Source organism: Solanum lycopersicum, chromosome 9, assembly GCF_036512215.1.
Source record: "Solanum lycopersicum chromosome 9, SLM_r2.1".
Lineage (NCBI taxonomy): Eukaryota > Viridiplantae > Streptophyta > Magnoliopsida > Solanales > Solanaceae > Solanum > Solanum lycopersicum.
In genome coordinates this window covers 31,584,383-31,602,795 of record NC_090808.1, presented here as the reverse complement: position 1 = coordinate 31,602,795, position 18,413 = coordinate 31,584,383, and the positions used below count along the sequence as shown (strand labels likewise).

At 34.2% G+C, this 18,413-nt stretch overlaps 2 protein-coding genes and 1 long non-coding RNA gene across 7 annotated transcripts; 1 reads left to right on the top strand and 2 right to left on the bottom strand.

Moving 5' to 3' along the window:
• Positions 1-1,692: 1,692 nt before the first annotated feature.
• Positions 1,693-4,424, bottom strand: LOC104649191 (uncharacterized). The gene is made up of 3 exons (XR_743132.3): positions 3,382-4,424; positions 2,448-3,132; positions 1,693-2,025 (listed from the first exon to the last, which is right to left on the bottom strand). It is a non-coding gene; the product is annotated as an uncharacterized lncRNA (long non-coding RNA).
• A 3,203-nt stretch (positions 4,425-7,627) lies between these two features.
• On the top strand, positions 7,628-11,485 carry LOC101263455 (uncharacterized). 4 transcript variants are annotated; one of them, XM_069288733.1, is made up of 14 exons: positions 7,628-8,705; positions 8,917-8,979; positions 9,052-9,153; positions 9,234-9,314; positions 9,404-9,522; positions 9,689-9,790; positions 9,865-9,981; positions 10,071-10,139; positions 10,224-10,290; positions 10,399-10,416; positions 10,519-10,605; positions 10,704-10,757; positions 10,832-10,870; positions 11,074-11,485. In XM_069288733.1, the coding sequence occupies exons 1-14, from the start codon at positions 8,589-8,591 to the stop codon at positions 11,185-11,187; spliced, it is 1,149 nt and encodes a 382-aa protein (XP_069144834.1). In that variant the 5' UTR covers positions 7,628-8,588; the 3' UTR covers positions 11,188-11,485. The 4 variants fall into 4 exon arrangements, with proteins under 4 accessions (XP_069144834.1, XP_019071284.2, XP_010326243.2 ...); XM_019215739.3 differs by having other exon boundaries at positions 10,701-10,757; XM_010327941.4 differs by having other exon boundaries at positions 10,363-10,416.
• On the bottom strand, positions 11,428-17,853 carry LOC101263149 (uncharacterized). Of its 2 annotated transcripts, none has more exons than XM_004246948.4 (13): positions 17,572-17,853; positions 17,446-17,500; positions 17,319-17,374; positions 17,142-17,242; positions 16,961-17,030; positions 16,777-16,846; positions 15,706-15,762; positions 15,398-15,465; positions 15,085-15,165; positions 14,676-14,753; positions 14,427-14,582; positions 11,989-12,141; positions 11,428-11,725 (listed from the first exon to the last, which is right to left on the bottom strand). In XM_004246948.4, exons 1-13 carry the CDS (start codon positions 17,695-17,697, stop codon positions 11,642-11,644), a joined length of 1,155 nt encoding a protein of 384 aa, XP_004246996.1. In that variant the 5' UTR covers positions 17,698-17,853; the 3' UTR covers positions 11,428-11,641. The 2 variants fall into 2 exon arrangements, with proteins under 2 accessions (XP_004246996.1, XP_010326244.1); XM_010327942.3 differs by having other exon boundaries at positions 11,848-12,141; positions 17,572-17,847.
• Positions 17,854-18,413: the final 560 nt, after the last annotated feature.

Below are 18,413 nucleotides of genomic sequence, written 5' to 3'. Positions count from 1 at the left end.
TGTTGAGTAACCAGCATTTGAGTGTAGTTCACTAATTGACGAATCTTGTGATGTGATTAAGGAACCTCAATTTGGTGATGCTGATAATAATATTAATCATTTGAGTAGAAGTGATTCTTTGAGCACATCTTTTGTGGAAGATCCTATTACTTGTTTTGCTCACAGAGATCATGTGCTCAAAAATGCTTCAAAAAATTATGTGTCTTTTTTAGGGTGAACATAAATGTTTTAAGTCTCCCCTGGTGGTTGATCATTCCCTCTTTAAGTACAATATCTTGTTTGAAGATGAAGAAATCACTCCTAGTGGGGTGTCTAGTCGGGTGAATCATGAGAGTAGTGTAGTTCTTGATAGTTATACTTTTCATAATAATCCACTATGGTATGAAGATCCCCCCCCCCCCAAATATTGAAATCTCTTTTTGGAAGATGAGAGTACTCTTTGGGGAAGGATTATGATGAAAAGAAAGGTGGTATTTCTTTTTCACTTACTTCTTCTTGGTGTGTTCCAATTCTTAATGGTATGACGAATGATTTTACGACTACTAGTAGTCATACCTATGAAAACATCTTAGATGAAATTGATTTGCGAGACACCTTTCTTTGTTACCAGTTTAAATAGGATGACGCTCACGTTTTTAATAAATTATGATTTTAGAAGATAAGAGTGTCAGTCGTACAAAAGGGGGTATACTTGATACAAATTCATGGATTTCTTTTCCATTTCACCCCAGTAATGAGTTGAATTATGGCACTTGTGTTGTGATACTTGGTAAAGATAATAGGCATAATTTGGATGAGTCTATTGACACTTTTACCTATGATGGAAATTTCTTCTTAAGGGTTTACAATCTACTTGAGGGGCCTACATTGTGTATGGGGAAGGTTAGTTTCCTAAACTCTTTTCTTTACTCTTGCTTCGAATATGATTTTGTTGATTATGCATCTTATGGGGGTAGGAGTTATTTGTCAAGAGAAGGTGAAGTTTATCTTAAATTCGTCATGATCTTGTTAATTGTGCATCTTATGGGGGTAGAATTGCATTGGGTGGAGTCATAACTTGGGTTAACACTATTTATGACTTTTCACCTAGGTACGAGGGTGTTCATGTTCTACTTGAATTAAAAGAGAATTTTGCTTGTTGAAATATGGAACCAATGAGGGTTTACATGTGTGGTTGCCTAAGTACTGTAATGGTTCCTTCGTTGTACCCCTTTGTCACAGTTCCTTAAGTAACCAAGTATCACTACAAAAAAAAAAAAAAACCTATATAGCGGGGGTTTATTTTACATACTGGGGGTAAGCAACCCCCACAATTTGTTGTACCAGAGGTTTCACCAATCCCCACTGTTAGGTCTGCCACAATTAATTTCTGGGGGCTTTTCACTAACCCCTGTAACAAGATTCAGGGTTTATTTTTATAACAGTTTAAACCCCCACAGATTCATTCTTAGAGAAGTACAATTCAAATTCTAGCGGTTCTCACAACCTCTGGTATATAATTAACAAAGTAGCGGGGTTGAAACTCCACAATTCTTGAATTATCTTCCTATGTTCTTGCAAACAGTGGAACAATGCTCTTTTATTGAAGCATAAAGTTAATTAAGCCAATAATAATTTACACAAACATAAATTTACAAGTAATCATACTGCTGCCAACAATTAAGAAAAAAGATCAATGGAGAACCTTTACAGTGCTAAGAAAAAATGTTTGCATATCATTTGGTTGGAAAAGCTTAGTTATGCCATACAAATGTACTTAACTCCACCATGAGTACATTGATTTTATCCTTACTACTCCGGTCAATCGCTAAACACATAATTCACTCTAATCATTATGACCCAATCCAATCATGCAACTACATTATCAAAACTAATTATCTAATACCAATCAATGGCTTAGTGAATCTCTATGTTGCACGTAATAACTTTTCAAGAGGTTCTCCAATCAAATCTACTGGGATCTCAAAGCAGTCAACCTTCCTTCCCCTATATCATCCACAGAAATCAGTATGAACTTAGGGATCCCTGCAAATAACAAAAGATAAAATGTAACACTTGGCATGAGTAGTTATAGAGAAACAAAGGAACAATGATAACATGGTGTGCAGAATGACTAGTTTAAACCTGCCTTAAGGGTTGTTCTTAAACACATCAAAGCAGTACTTTTAATTGGTTGTAAAATTGAACTACGTATCGACCTCATACAGTATTTCATTGGCTGTGAAATCAAACTACGTACAGATCTCATACAATCCAATATTTAAGGGCAGCCAGATCATAAGCTCTACCTGCTCTCTTCTTTATCATAATAAGAAGTATAAAAGTGGCCGAAAATAAGAACTAAAGAGATCCTAAACGTCTGCACATGTACATATATATTCATTGCAAAAAGAATCTTCAACTATATAGTAATTCTAAAAAAATGATTTTGGATAATCAATACTCACCTAAGAAAGCTGAAATTCCGCAATGGTGATTTAATTCATCCAGGGCCACAATCATTTGGTGGTACATTCACATAGAAACAAACAAAATTAGCCCATAACCCTTATTATTATGCATTTTATATTATATTAGTTTATCATATGTCTATTTGTTTTAACATCCTATTCAGAAATTATGTAAATCAAACAACGTACAGATCTCATAAAATAATATATATCAATAAAAAACTAAAAACATCTACAATCATAAAAGGACAAAAACTAGAAACGGAGCAGTAGTAATATTCTAAACTAACATTCCACAATTGTTTACCTCTGTTGACTCAAACTAATAAGACCACATGCTCCGACTGTCACTCCACTGTAACTCTATGGACATTGCTATGTTTACCTGTGCCATAGAGTCAGTTGAGTAGGGAAGGCTACACTTTAAAAAATACACTTTCTTAAAAGTACATTCTTGTTCGATATGTTAAAAACCACAGTTCTCATTTCATCCGTAAAAAATCTTCTGAGGAACCTAAAACAGTAGCACTATGTTTATGCAAATTAGTATTACTTAAGAAAGGATGCTCAAGTAGCATAAAAAATGTAGGCCTATCTGCAGGTTTTCTCTGAAAGTAGCACCGAAGAAAATTCTTTCCTTCCGGAGATGACGTTTCTAGTACAGGTGGTGATTTGCTTTCACCTACAAAATGAAATACATGATTGTTTATACATCAAATTTGGAATCAAAAAAATATTGTCCATGATTTTTCTTGCTTGTTCCTTCTTAGCTATGCTTCTCGGACTCTTCAAAAACAGTGTGGGGGTGTATGTTGGATCCTTCAAAAATAGTGCATTAGCATTTTTGGAGAGTCCGAGAAACATAGCGTCTTTGGCTATGATACTACCATGTGACAAACTAATAGGCTCAAAGTTTGTTAACGCGGCTTACCCCGTCTAATCCGTTCCAAGAGGACTGTCCACTAAACATTTCAATTACAGTACAACCTAGACTCCATGTATCAATAGCACAGGCAAGCTCTGGATTGGCATCTTTACGTAATGTAGCCTGCATTATCTGCACGAGACAAAAAAAGAAAAGAAAACAATAACAACAAGCGAAAGAAAACAACTTGAAAGCATTTGAAAGTAGCTTCTGAAAGGCTGCTGATACTAAAATGTCACAGTCACAGAGGAATTCAAAATTTTAGCAGCAGAATGGAGGCTAACTATATTAATCTTGGCCTCCAATACAAATTTTATATTAGCTCAGAAATCTAGCAGGTTGTAGAATCTATGAACTTCACCAAACCACAAAATAAAACTCCTCTGGTAACACATAAAATTTATCCCTGCATTGTAATTATTGGTTAAAGCATGTCACTTACTTGATTATGTACTTATCTATCACTTCTCCGCATAGAACAACTACAGAGAATGTAAAAATTGGGAGTAATAAAACTTTGTTAATATGAACTTAAATGAAGAAATGAGGATTCACATAGCGTATTATATCTTGTTTGGGATTGAAATGAGATGTAATTAACATGATAACGACTAAAACAGTTAATGTTCTCATAACATGACATGTTTTGCATACTTTAGTGATTTACACAAACCAAAAAATAGTCCTAAATGCAGCGTTTCTTGTAACCTACCTTTCTGCAAGAAAGTAGAGCACTAGTTAAACTCTTTCGAATAGGTAGGAGGCGTAAGAATTTACATGAACATAAAAGGGAAAAGAAAATTGAACAATGTGCTCACTTTTATATGCTATTTAATACACAAATGACAGCAACATTTACATAATCGACGAGATTGTCGAACACATGAGGAAGCAATACGAATCAACCTGTCAACAACACACTGTTTTAGCTGTTGCCACTTTTGGCTAATAATGGCATGGAGAAATTCTTTGATTCCAATAGCCACCGATTGTATTCTGCTCCTGGGGTCTCAGGTTGCTTTTATCAACGTCTATTCCCAGCGAGATCCGTTGATGTTTTCTACTCGGATTTTTCTTTGCACAGGCAAAAAATACAAGGAGGTCGTACATTTTTAACAATCAGATGTCTCACCATCTTTTCTTGACCAGTATAGTTTTGACAAGAGTTGAGATAATACATTATCAAAATAATCACTTGGAAGCAAACAAAATCTCTAAATTACTAAATCAAAACAATTATAAATGATACATTAACTTAATAATCACTTGGAAACAAGACAATAAGAACCCTGTGATTATAAAACTTTAGGGCTTTATTCTTTATTTTTTTCCATACATGTTATACTTCACAATGAAACCTATCAATTGCAAACACAACAGTTATAACCATAGATAGATATATTATTTGAAAAATAATGTCATCAACGGTAATTGACAGTAATACATATTAATGGCCAACACAAAGTACACTTAAAAGATAAACTTCAAATCTTTGATAAACGAAGGGCTCAAATGTTTCCCTGAAGGAGGAAAGAGAAGCTGCGGTGGTGGAAGGAAGAAGGAATCTTAATTTCAGTAGTACCGGTAACGTAAAAATACAAATCTAACTACGTAACACAATTTTTCAATCAACATGCAAGATGAATGTTTAGTTACAATTGAAAAGCAAATCAAAAAACGAGAGAGACTATAACCTGTGAGAAATATAATCCTACCTTAAACCAGAAAATTGTAACTCAGAGAAATCAAAATCGTCTGATTCTGGCCTGAGTTAATACCTCATATGGTCAACTATGCACTGTTCTTTCAGATAGTGATTCAACTTTCAATTTTCACTCAAAAGCACTCAACCATGCACTTCTTTTTCAAAAAGTCACTCAACTTTGAATTTTAATTCAAAAGCGCTCAACTATCTACTCTTTCCTCATAAAGTGACTCAATCTATTAAATTATTTTTTAACTAAAATTTGTTGATATTAATTATTTATATAACAAATCAAAAAAAATAAAAATAAAAATACCATTTAAACCATTTAGTGATCCACCCATGTAACCCGGTCCATTAAAAAACATGATATGACCCATTTTATTTTGTCTTTAATCATAATTCAAGGTTTAAAGAGAGGGATTAATTTAGGATTAAAGATAAAATAAAATGGGTCATATCAATTTTTTTAATGGGTCGGGTTAGGTGGGTGGATCACTATATGATTTAATTTATTTTTTAAAATTTTTGGTTTGTTATATAAATAATTAATATCAATAAATTTTAATTAAAAAATAATTTAATAGATTGAGTGACTTTCTGAGGAAAGAGTGGATAGTTGAGTGACTTTTGAGTTAAAATTCAAAGTTGAGTGACTTTCTAAGAAAGAAGTGCATAGTTGAGTGACTTTTTAGTGAAAAAATTGAAAGTTGAGTGACTTTCTGAGAGAAGAGTTTATAGTTGAGTGACCATCTGAGGTATTAACTCATTCCGGCCTCTTCTCCATCTCCACTTCAACAATTAAGCAAACTATTGAAGTTTTTTTACATGAAAACAAGTCTTTTACAATGAGTTCCGCCACCAATAATAGCGCCACATTTTTCAACACCGCCGGATCTTACCGCGAAATTGAAACCACAGCATCGGACCGGCAGTGCTGCTTTGTTAGAGAAGGAAAAGACTGAGGAAGATATTTGGGGAAAAATGAGGGAAATAACTAAAAAGCCGAGGCAAATGACATATAGAATAAGTTAGTAAGTTATTTTAGGGAATTTTAATTTTGACGATTGCGGCAGTTACGACTCCTTAAATTGACAAAATAAATTGGAGGGGTTAATCAAACCTCCACAATTTAATGTAAATTATTAGGGTTATATTACCCTCCACAGTAAAAAAAAAAAAACCCAGTATTTGGGGCTTTTTTTTAGTGCATCTCTTGTTTTGATAGGTTACAAAACCCGTGTTAAACATTTTGATGCTTGGTTATATGTTAAATTTATGCATCCTTGGCATGGTAATAGAATAGTTAGTGCTAACACTAACCCTCATGCCATGAGGATCTTGTTATTATTTGCTTTCCCCATGGTTTAGCATGTTTTGTATTTGAGGACGAATCATTTTCAGTAAGGAGAGAATAATTCAATTCAGATTACCTCAAGACCATTCACTCACGGCCAAGTTTGGGAACTTCAAAGTATTGGGTTTTTGAGCTTGAGTTGATTACAAAAAGGGGATATTATGTCGTGCATAGTAACATATGTGCATGGAAGGAGCTCCCAATTAAGCCATATCATGTTTGGATCATAGCTTGGAGTGTGGGAGGTTTAACGAAGCAAGCAATGTGAAGCTAAGAATGTGTCTTAGTCGGCGAGCTAAAGATCAACAGGTGACTCGCCAAGCTTATTCGGTGAGGGTTCTAAGATCTCCTAAAGTTCTAGGGAGCTAAAAGGAAGTTAGCACCTTTGGTGCGCTGGAGATCAATCGGTGACTCACCAAGTCCATCAGGCTAGCACGATCCAGCTCGCCCTTTCCTCCATTTTGTTTGCGCCTCTTTTGTAATAATTACCTACAACCATAAATAGGTATTTTGAGGTTCATTTTAGGTAGATATTTTTGAATATAAATGATTGATGAATAGGATCTCCATTGAGATACTTGAGAGCTTAATGAAGCTTCTTTTGAACTTTGTTTAGAAACGCGGGTTGCTTGGAGATTCTATTTCCTTGAGAGACTCAATTTCCTTGAGGTCTTCGTAAAAGATTCGATGCTTGATTCGGATTAATCGATTGAGATCTTTAGGTTTATATACCTTTAGGTAGCTTTTGATTTCCCTTTCTTCTGTCAATCAATTTAGCTTGATTATGTGTTTGTTTAGGGATTGTATTTGGAGTTTTTAGGATTTAATACGTCCTTTAGTTGTCAATTGTTCCTTCTTTTGTATCTCATCTTCTATCTTTCTTTCTTGTCTTTGATTTCCGCATTTCTATTCGTAATTCATGGCGAGAATTACATCACCAATCGCACGTTCTCATACTAAAAGTCTTGACCATGTTACTAGCCTAAAATGATGATTCTGGAGCTGGTGGAATTGTCATAATTGAATTCTTGAGTTCATCTTCGTGAGTTTTCGATAAAAATGATCAATTCAAGGTTCAAAAGCTCCAAAAAAAAAAAACAGGAATTCACATATCTCGACGACGGACAAAAGACATGAACTCATAAATGACTTTGGGTCACTTATAGGAACACTTCAAACGGCGAACAAAACGAAATAAATACATTAATGACCTGGAGGGTCATTATACCCATCCCCCTAGGCCAAAACTAAACTTTCTTCCAAATTTGAAATACTCATAGCTACATAGGTCTTAAACATCAATGTACATCAAAATTGAAATACAAATCGAGAATCAAATATCAAATTCCCATATTCCTAGTTTTGGGATTCAAATTCCCGATTTTCAACCCAAGACATGAATTAAATAACAATAAGGAGATAAGATTGGTACACCCACGACAAATCTCAAAAATAACTCCAAAATCATGTCTATTGTAGAACTCAAAATATGTTATGAAATGCTTAATCCCGATTTAGGAAAAAAACTAATATTTTTCGCATACCCCTTTCGTCATGATTGTGAAACCCACCTTGCGATCGCGGCTCCTAACCTGGTGGCAATTAATACTAGATCCCCTAATCTCTACACGGCTACGATCAAATCAATAATTTGTGAGTGCGATGAGTCCCCTCTCCAACTTATGTAACCTACACGACAGTTAGGCCTCCTCCCAATCGTGATGCACTATTACTAGCACTAGACATGATGAATTCCATTTGAGTGTTTGAAATTCATCCAATCCCCTTGGTATGCAAATAACACACTATAAACTTGTTGAGTGGGTTGTTGATGCATCTAAATAGTAGAGAACTTTAGATTCGAGTAAAATTTATTTTAAATTAAGGGTGTGTCTGGTATGACGTAATATGTTTTCATGAAAAATGAATGTGTTTTGTGGTTATTTGGAAAGGAAAAGAAAAAAAAACAAGTCCCATGGTTGGAGATATAAGCAGTCAATATCTTCTACTTTCCGCCATTTGGCCTAACTTTTTGTAGAGTTGAAGCAACTTTCCACTATTATCTCCCGTTGACCTCTATTAACTATATACTATACTATTGGAAAATGAATTGGATCACCCTTTCTCCTCTTTTTTTTTTTTAAAGTTCCCATGGCTGATACTAAGAAAAAGAAATTGATAGGTTGGAATTGCCTAATTGCCTGTGCAATTCTGCTTTTCGCTGCTTTGTTTATAGGAAGCGCCTTCGTCATCACTGAATGTAAAGAGGTAATGTCACAAAAAGAATTACCTATTTTTCTTTTAATCTGTTTCAAAATGAGTTATTCTTTTCCTTTTTGGTAATACTTTAATTTCCAACTTTTCACCTAACATGTTTTTTTTATACATTTAACATAACTTTAATTTAGAACCACAATACTTTGACACAAGTCGTGTTCCACAGTCTAGTTATAATTGATATTTTTCTTAATTGGTACAGAAAGTAATAGGATGGGAAATGGTTGAAGCATTCAGAATGATGAAACATAGATCGATGTGTGAGGTTGGGACCATCTAAATTTTGTGAATAAATAGTTGTGTAGTTAATGTGAAATTAATGTGCAATTTATTATAGGATGAGTGCAAGCCTGAAGGAAGTGAGACATTACCCAGAGGTATTGTGGCTAAGACCTCTGATTTAGAGATGCATCCGCTCTGGGGCGCCCCCAATAAAAGGGTATATCACTCACTATACATTTGCTCGTCTTGTAAACTATTTTTAATTTTTTAAAAACTTTTTAAGAGGTTTCCTTATAGAAATCAAAATCACCAATGAGCTTACTAGCTATGGCAGTTGGAATTAAGCAGAAAAAGAAAGTAAATGAAATTGTAAACAAGGTGAGACCCAATACATATTCATCATCTTTCATCCTAGCCCTAGCCATCTAACTAACTAGTATATATAATACTATCAATCTCATTTGCAGTTTCCACATACTGATTTTGTCATTATGCTTTTTCACTATGACGGCCTCCTCAATGAATGGAATGATCTTGAATGGAGTAGCACTGCTATTCACATTTCTGCTATTAATCAAACTAAATGGTATGAGCCTTTAATCCAAAGTCAGACCTGCTATCCAAAATTTACGACATTGTGGGTTCCGAGCTGAGAGTCAGTATCCTCAACTCCATCCCATACTTGTTTTCCCCACACACACCATGTGTTATTCTATAATGGTAAAACCATTAACTGTCTCTTGTTATTTTAGGTGGTTTGCGAAGAGGTTCTTACACCCAGATATTGTTGCACAGTATGCTTACATATTCCTCTGGGATGAAGATCTTGGAGTCGAAAATTTCAATGCTGGGCGGTAATAAAAAGATATATCTTCATACTAAGATCCATGAAATGTCAACCAGAAAATTAATCTCCACCTGCATACAGATATTTATCAATAATAAAAGAAGAAGGTCTTCATATATCACAGCCAGCAATCGATGCAGATATTTCAGAAATTCACCACAAACTTACAGCGCGACAAGAAGGGTCAAGAGTGCACAGGTAGTATTATTACTTTCATGATCAGTGACTGGTTTTATCAGTTATAAGTTGGATCTTCTTGAAAGGATGTACTCTTATGGTTGAAACAGGAGGACAATAAACATAAAGGGTCCTGGAAGGAGGTGCTACGGAGACAGTACTGAACCTCCATGCACTGGGTAATATTATATTATTGGCCAGAAAGAATTGTGTTTCATTTCACATCTTTCCTATCCATCTTTGAATTCTGAATTCACATGTAGGTGGGTGGAAATGATGGCTCCTGTTTTTTCAAGAGCATCGTGGCGCTGTGCATGGTACATAATTCAGGTATGCTTTCAGATCTTAACACACTAGTCGTACACCAAATTCCTTATTCAATTGGCAAGTTTGATATTACAGAATGACTTTGTTCATGCATGGGGGGTGGACTTTCAGCTTGGATATTGTGCGCAGGTATCAGCTCCTGCACCAGTAGTTACTTTTTTCAGAAATAATCATCAATTCAAAAAAAAAAAACGTCTGCTCTCCTGTTTGATCTGTAACTATTTTTGATAGGGGAACCGAACCACTAATGTTGGGGTTGTTGACTCAGAATATTTGGTTCACTATGGTCTTCCAACACTAGGTGGTGGAGAAAATGAGGTATGTCAAGCAAAACCAAAGGGGATAAATTTACAGTAGACAATTGAACATCTCCTATTTTTTCAGTAAATCCTAACGATTGTCTTTCTATGTAGAAGAGTAGTTTAGAACAAGGAACAACTCCTAAACAGGATACCTTACCAAACAAAATGGTATGTACCAAACGTAACTAGCTTTCAACAATCAACTTCTTGAATAAGATGAATTACCTGAAACATCATTGCAGGGACTGCCAGAGTCTCATCCATCTGATGCAAGAAATGCTGTAAGTTCCATTTAGTTTTTTTAGAAGAACCTTAGTAGCTTATCCTTCCAGTTGCCACTGTCTTTCTAACATGCTTGTTCACCACTGACACAATGCAATTAGACAATCTTCTATTGTTGAATTGCTTATTAAGCGACTAAGCACATGACTAATTAGAATGCCCAAGTTTAGTTCCATGTTATGATAGACCCAGTCATTTGCAGGTGCGGAAACAATCTCTTGTAGAATTGGAAAGATTCAAGAATAGATGGAAAAAAGCTGCCAAAGAAGACCAATGTTGGGTTGATCCCTTTCAGCGGACTATGAAACAAAAATAGTGACTGAAGGGGCTGCATCTTAACCCTTAAAACTGATACACACAAGTTACAGTTATTCCTCTGTCTTCAAGCTCTGGAAACCTAAAATAATTCTTATGGGCTTCATGAGGCCATGATAACAGAGGGACATTGTCAATTTCCATAAGTCCTAATTATGTATAAAAACAAATAGAATAGTTCAGACAGCCAGAGTAATTTATGATTTCACAGTGTAGTTCATTCTCTATCTGAAACAATTGGTGAAAACACAAAACTGTCAAGCAGCTGAAAAATGAAATTAAACCATTTTCTGGTGTTATCTCATGCAGCATTACAATATTAATTATGCATCATGTTGTACAATTAGCAAACACACTAATGTGTATACATAAATATATATATATATATATATATATATATATATATATCAACAGAAGGACTACCCATTTAACCCATAGATTAGATCTTATGACAATCACAAACTGCTTCTCTTTCCAACAATTCCAGCAATGAGTTGACCTAATTCTTCACCACTATCCTCCTGAACGTGATGTCCTGACTGCATAATTCAGAAAATAAATACACTTTTCTCTAAAAACCAGTAACACATTGAAACACAAGAAAGATATAAAGAATATTGAACTTGTTAATACGAATCAACTTCTAATAAGCGGTGCTCACATGACGGATGACCAGAAGTCCCGGTTTTAATTTACTGACGGTTCAGAAGGCATATTCAAGAATATGATATTCATCACGAAAGCAATGCTCTGCATTTGTAATACTGTCCCAAGAAAAAGAGCAACAGAATGGTGTCATTACCATAGGAAGTTCAACTAGTCGATGCTTTGATTCCTTGCAGAAATCTTCTACACCATCAAAGCTTAACCAGCGGTCTCTTTGTCCCCAGCAAACTGTTGTCTGGACTGACCAGTTATTATCCATAAGTATTGCTCTTGTGTCCTCAACATAGCCCTGAAAATTAGGGAAGTTTTAGACTAATATATCCTTAAATGAAGAGGAAGATAGAACAAAGTAACTGAAATCCAGTATTTTCTGTTCTTCTTTACAAGACTAAGGGCATCTCCAACCCTGCACTCTATTTTACACTCCAAATATAGAGTTCTCTATTTTTTTAGACAATCAGCTCCAACCCAATTCTCCATTTTACTCTTTAAAAAAGAATCTTATTCTCTCCTCAATATTATATAATTATTTCTATTTCAATTTCATTTTCTTATTTCATTATATAAATCCATTCTTTCTTTTTTCAAAATAATCATCCTATATTAATTTTTGTATAATATAAATTATTATTTTTTAAAAAGTCTTTATTTAGTATAAAATTATATTTTATCCTAAATTCTAAAGAACAACTACGAATAATTGAAAAAAGTAATCAACAAGCACAAGCGCAATCACAAACACAACAATTCTCTCGATCATACACTGTTTTTTTCGAATATTGCTAAATCTGAAAAATGGCCTACCGGATTACAAAGTTATTATTGTGTTTTTAAAAATCATTATGTTATGTATTATACTGTTATCTTGTATTTAAATTATTATGTCATGTATTATATTTTAAACTAAAATTTTCATTTTATCATTTAAATTTTGTGCATTCTTCATAGTGAAATCAATAATGATAATAAATATCAAATTATCTCGTAAAGTGACAAAAATTGAAAAAAAATATACTTAAAATATTGTTAATTCGGGATGAAAGTAGTATCTACTTAATAATATATTTTTTAAAATGTTATATTATACTTAAAAAGAATTACGAACATAAGAAATTTAATTAATAGCCTTATATGAAAGATAAAATGTTAGTTACAAATAGTAGAAATAATATTAAAATAATGAAAAAGTGAAATAGAGAAGTGAATAGTAGTTCTCCAAATAGAGAATGGAGAGCTTTTTAGAGAGTGGTTGGAGACCCAATTCTCTATTTTACTCTCCAAATATAGAGAATGGAGAGTAAATAGAGTGGAATTGGAGATGGTCTAATAGGTAGAAGAGAATTGATTGATTATCGCATAATCAACTTATGGGATTTCTGTTGACAAATATAGCTCTCTGAAGCACATTCCTATTCTCATTTGGATGGAGAAATTTGGATTGTAAAGTAGATTTTGTTTGTACAAAAGTCAATATTCTGTGAATTTTAGATGACATCTTAAAGTTTTCATTTGAAATGAACAGAAACAAGGATTAAAATAAGTCTGATAAAATTTGTGTTCCAAGCTCTGCATAACTAAAACCTACTTAGTCTTGATTGTGATCCCCCAATCAGTGAGAAAAGTTGTAATCTGTTTCGATATCCCACTCCATGCTTCCTTTTATCAACACTTCTTGGTCTGTGCTTACATTTCGTGGAGGTTAATGTTGTTTTACATTGTATGATCCAAAAACATTGTTAACTGAAATTTGTAATCTTCGAGATATATGGGAAGTTAGATGTGATTGTGTCAAATGCTTCTGTCAATTCTTTCAGTTGATGCAATACTAGAAAGCTGTGGGATATCAATATCAAAGCCTCTATATCTTATACTATTACTACAAGTAAGTCGATGAGAATAAATCAAGAAATGTAAATCTTCATCTTCCTTTCCATTAATGCATATCTAAGTTTGCAGCCAATCAAATGAATAATTGATATAAAATACAGTCCGTATGACGACCCGGTTATCCCAGGAAATTCGTCAGCAGGATGATGAATGTTCTTCTGATAGACAGAAGAGAGACCCTCACACCAATTATTTCTGTTTGTTATTGTTATACAATTATTCTAGACCTTCCCAAAAAACATAGTTTTAGTTTTCTAACAGTTAGATGCATCTTGTTACAAACTCATCTAATCGCCACCTCTACTGAAAGTTTCTTTACCCAACTCCATTGAAACAGTTTCAGCTAGAAATCCTCCATAAAATCAGGTCCTAGAATTCCTTGTTTCTGTTATCCCGCGTGAGCTCCATGGTGCTCACTAGAAGAAAAAGATCCCCACCCTCTCAGGTGCCTTCAACAATGGTATAAGGAGGGAAAAAAGAAGAAAAGCAAAGGACACCTGCTTCCTTCCTTTGAGGCAGGTCAGAAAAGAAAAGAAAGGACCTATATAATTCTAGCCATCTGTCACTGAGAAGAGATACTTTTGGATAGATATTACTTTTCTGGTAACCATTGAAAATTAAACTTGAGTTGGATTAGCCTGAAACTACTAATTAGAAAATTAAGACATGGATAAAAAAAAAGTGCACCTTAAGTTGTTTTTTCATTGCCTTGCTTATCGCATTTAATGCAAACCCTGCAGAACCAGATGTGAGATAAGGTCTTCTGTAAACCATTGCCACATCTTCTTTTATTTGGTAAGGACCACAACTCTGCAATGTTTTATCACTGGCTCTAAGAGGGTCCTGATAGCAACAGATTTAAAACCAAGGATGAGTCCAGAGAAACATGCATGTCAGCAAGCAGAAAAAACTTGAAAATATTTCCATCCTCCCTACCTGACAAAAAATTTCCCCCAACAAGAAGTTGCTCAGAACAGATAAGCTTGACGGCAGTTTGGCATGATTTATAGTAAGCTTCAGTAAACCAAGAAAAAAAGGATTAGTGAATCCGAACATGTCTTCACTCAACTAATTTGAAGGAGAAAAGGAAGTTGAAGAAACAAGACTAACGTCAACCTTAAGACAGTTCTATCTTTCTTATGTCTGAAAAGAATGTAAAATAATATGGTTCAAGGTCCTAGAGTTAGGAAAGGCCTCCAGCCAAGGAAACGAGAAAACCATCATATGTTTGTTTGCTGGCAATTTCATAATATACAGAATAATTAAGTTATCTGCAGAATATGACAAAAAATGTTCAGCAAATAAATGCATGTACTGATTGCAGTAAGTGTTGATTAATTCTTACTGGAGGATTTAGAAGTATCAGGCCGTTCAGCTTTTCCTGGTGATTGCTAGCATATTTGATTGCAATTGCTGAGAAATACCCCTGTAAAAGTGGCAAAAGCAGAGATTAGATCTCACAAGAAAAGCAACACACTGCAAGTTAGATGCTGACAGTCAAATAAAATAGAGCAAAATGAGTAAGTAGGCATGCTGGCGGGGGCACTGCCTCCCCATTATTGATGGGAATGGGTGGAGGGGCTCAGGTTTGTTTTGAATATAAGTTTAAACAGCATGGGGGTCTTATAGAAGAAATTTTCTTTTTCATATAAACATACCTGCACTACAAGAGTAACCTTTTTGTCAGTAAGAGCATTGATCACAGATTCCAAGGATGCCACATATTCTGTTGGAAATAAAAAGTTGAATGTTAAAAAGGAGGAGAAATTCTTCATTCTTTTGAAAAAAGATTCCAACATCGTAATAATATGATGATATTATTATATTACTAGGTTGGGTTGGGTTGCTCGGTCAAAAAAACTTTTTGGGCACATGTACATAGCTTTGGGAGGATCTCTCACACACCGGGAGATATTTTTGAAGAGTCCAATCAACATAGTTACTAGGTGTAGAAACTATAACTTACCATCCAATGTATAGTCAAATCCATATTTTGGTTGGGGCTTATCTGAGAATCCAAATCCTGTAAGGAGAAGGGAAAACTATTCAAATAGTCTCACAGGATCATGGATAGATGTGATTCACACTACCATTTAAGAACAGTAGAAAAAACTAGAATGGAAGATAACACGGAGACGCTGTTAAAACTGTTAAGTATCATAAGAAATAGAAACACATTCAAAGACATGTGGTTAGAGCTGCACTAAGAAATGATCAAATGGGATCGTGAAGTATTAGTATACAGCCAAGGACCATTTTACAACTAAAGATTTCATTATTTGGGTTGCATAGGTTAATGCTAACCATGTACAATATTATCTTGACTCGGTTCTTTCAAATTGTTTCTTGTTATTGAGAAAAGGTAACAAAGATTAAAAAAAAAATGAGCTTGTTTTATAGTAAGAGTAATTAATCATTGTTGTTTCAAGGTCAATCTATTCACACATCTTGATAATATTTTTTCTTGTTCACTAATAAATCGACTAATTAAACTTATGTATCTATGATCAATTCGGTCCCCGGAAATTGCGTTTCTGAAAGCTACAAACATAAAGAAGTCTTACCCATCTCTTTTGTAAACATTCTCTCAACATTATTCTATGTTGTAACACATTTAGGGGTAAGACATGGTCCCTCTCTAATATGGTTTTCCCTTTGACCCAATTTATGTGACGTGCTTTACCTTTTAATTTGTCCCAAAAGAATGATACAGTACCTTTTTGCATATAAAAAAATATTAGCTTTAGAATTCTCATTTTAGCTGCCACACAAATACTTAAGGCTTATTTTAACCACAAGTTTCAACATATTCTTTCTTAAATTTCATACCCGCCAGATAATATGGGATGGAGGGAGATGTTCTTTTGGATTTGAAATTCACACTGAAGATTTCGAGACTGGAACTCTATGGATTCTTTAAGAAAAAAAAACAGTCGCTTGATCTAACTGTAGAGGTATGAATGCATAGTTAAGGTAGCGTTAGGAATGGAAAACAATTAGGAAGATAATGCAAGAAAGGAAGTAGTGAAATACTAACCAAGCCAATCAAGTGCTATAGCATGATAGTTGTTCTCAAGCATGGGAAGAACTTTGCGATAAGAGTATGCCTGTAAAATGTAGGAGTTGATGCATGGTTAGCGAACTATGAACCAAGACAAGGGTTACAACTTACATGGCAAAAGACAGACCCTAATTTGAATGGTTAAAGGAAATAAGGTAACCTGTGATGGTAAGCCGTGGATTAATAGAATGGGAGAATTGTTAGAGCTTCCACTTTCTACACAAAACCATCTATTGCACAAAATCACATTCAATGGGTAACCCTGCAAACAACCCATCCTCAATTTCTACATATAAGACTACTTACTCCCTCAAACAAACTAATAAATCATCCAGATTCACCTGAAAAGATCAGATGATGCCTGCGAACTCTCACCCATTGTAAGTCCAAAAATGGGATCCTTTGCTTTCTCCCCAGTCCCAGAAACTGGATAAGCTTTCACCTAAATTAATATCACTGAATTTCAGAATTTTAACAAATAAATGCAGCGTAATTTTGACAAGGATGTAAAAACGCACAAATTTTCCTCTGTCGAACCATTCATCGGCCGGACTTGGCTCGTCTGAATACTTCCCTAAACAAAAGAAAAATCAAAATTGATATTCTGAATATAGTGTTGATCCATAATCAAAATTGAAAGCAAACCTCCACTAAAAGAAAAGCCGTCCCCAACTGAAACAGGAGCATCCAGCAAATAATCCTGAATAATTAATTGTCAGCAATTTTACTAAACAGAGAAAAAAATACACAATTTACTAAAACATATGAGACCTCCTTATCATCACTACTGGATCGGCAATTGAATCGCAAAATCCTTGGCTGAGTTCGAGAGTACTTTAACGTTACAGAGGGAAAGCTGTGAAGTGAAGAAAAGGAACAGGAGTGAAGAGTAGCCATGGATTTTTCTCATCTTACAGTTATGATCGTTTTGTTTACAAATTTAAAATACTAGCGTTGGGGATAGATAGGGTGTCTCTGGTTCTCCACATTCACTATTTTGGTTCACAAAAAATAGTCGAGTTTGAGGTGCACTTCTTTCTCCAAAATGAATCCAAGTATATTGTTGGGGGCAGTAATATATTTTGTGTTGTAACATAGATGTATTATTAAGCATCGATAGACATAATACATAAATATGATTCTTAATTTGATTTTAATGGATAATAATGTTATTCAATTTGAGTGTATACAATTAGACACTTAAACTTACATATAATTGAATAAGTAAACACATGTGTTTTACATGACATAATACATGTTGGATACACAATTGTCATGTAGGATAAATATGTTTATCTGTTAAATTTTATACAAGTTTAAGTGTTTACTTGTGCACACTCAAAGTTAAATGTCATAGTTGCTAATTAAAATCAAGTTAAGAGTTATATTTATGTATTATGCCTAATATATATTGTGTAAGATGGATATAAACACAATATACTATGTCTTGTAAACTAGTTACTCGTACAATCTACTTGTGCCCAAGTATATACACGAAAAATAGATATTCATTTAATATATGTGGTGTTCAATTATGTACATGTTTATTGTAGCGACACTCCTAGTCATTTTGTGAATGTTACATATTTTTCCTATTTTATCCTCTCATCCGT

Coding starts and splice junctions, on each gene's coding strand:
- LOC101263455 (XM_004246949.5), top strand. CDS start 8,589: ATGGCTGATACTAAGAAAAAGAAATTGATAGGTTGGAATTGCCTAATT. Junction 10,140..10,223: donor ACTGAACCTCCATGCACTGG/GTAATATTATAT, acceptor ATTCACATGTAG/GTGGGTGGAAATGATGGCTC. Junction 10,871..11,073: donor CATCTGATGCAAGAAATGCT/GTAAGTTCCATT, acceptor AGTCATTTGCAG/GTGCGGAAACAATCTCTTGT.
- LOC101263149 (XM_010327942.3), bottom strand. CDS start 17,697: ATGGCTACTCTTCACTCCTGTTCCTTTTCTTCACTTCACAGCTTTCCC. Junction 17,375..17,445: donor CGGCTTTTCTTTTAGTGGAG/GTTTGCTTTCAA, acceptor TCTTTTGTTTAG/GGAAGTATTCAGACGAGCCA. Junction 17,031..17,141: donor GCATCATCTGATCTTTTCAG/GTGAATCTGGAT, acceptor TTTGTGCAATAG/ATGGTTTTGTGTAGAAAGTG.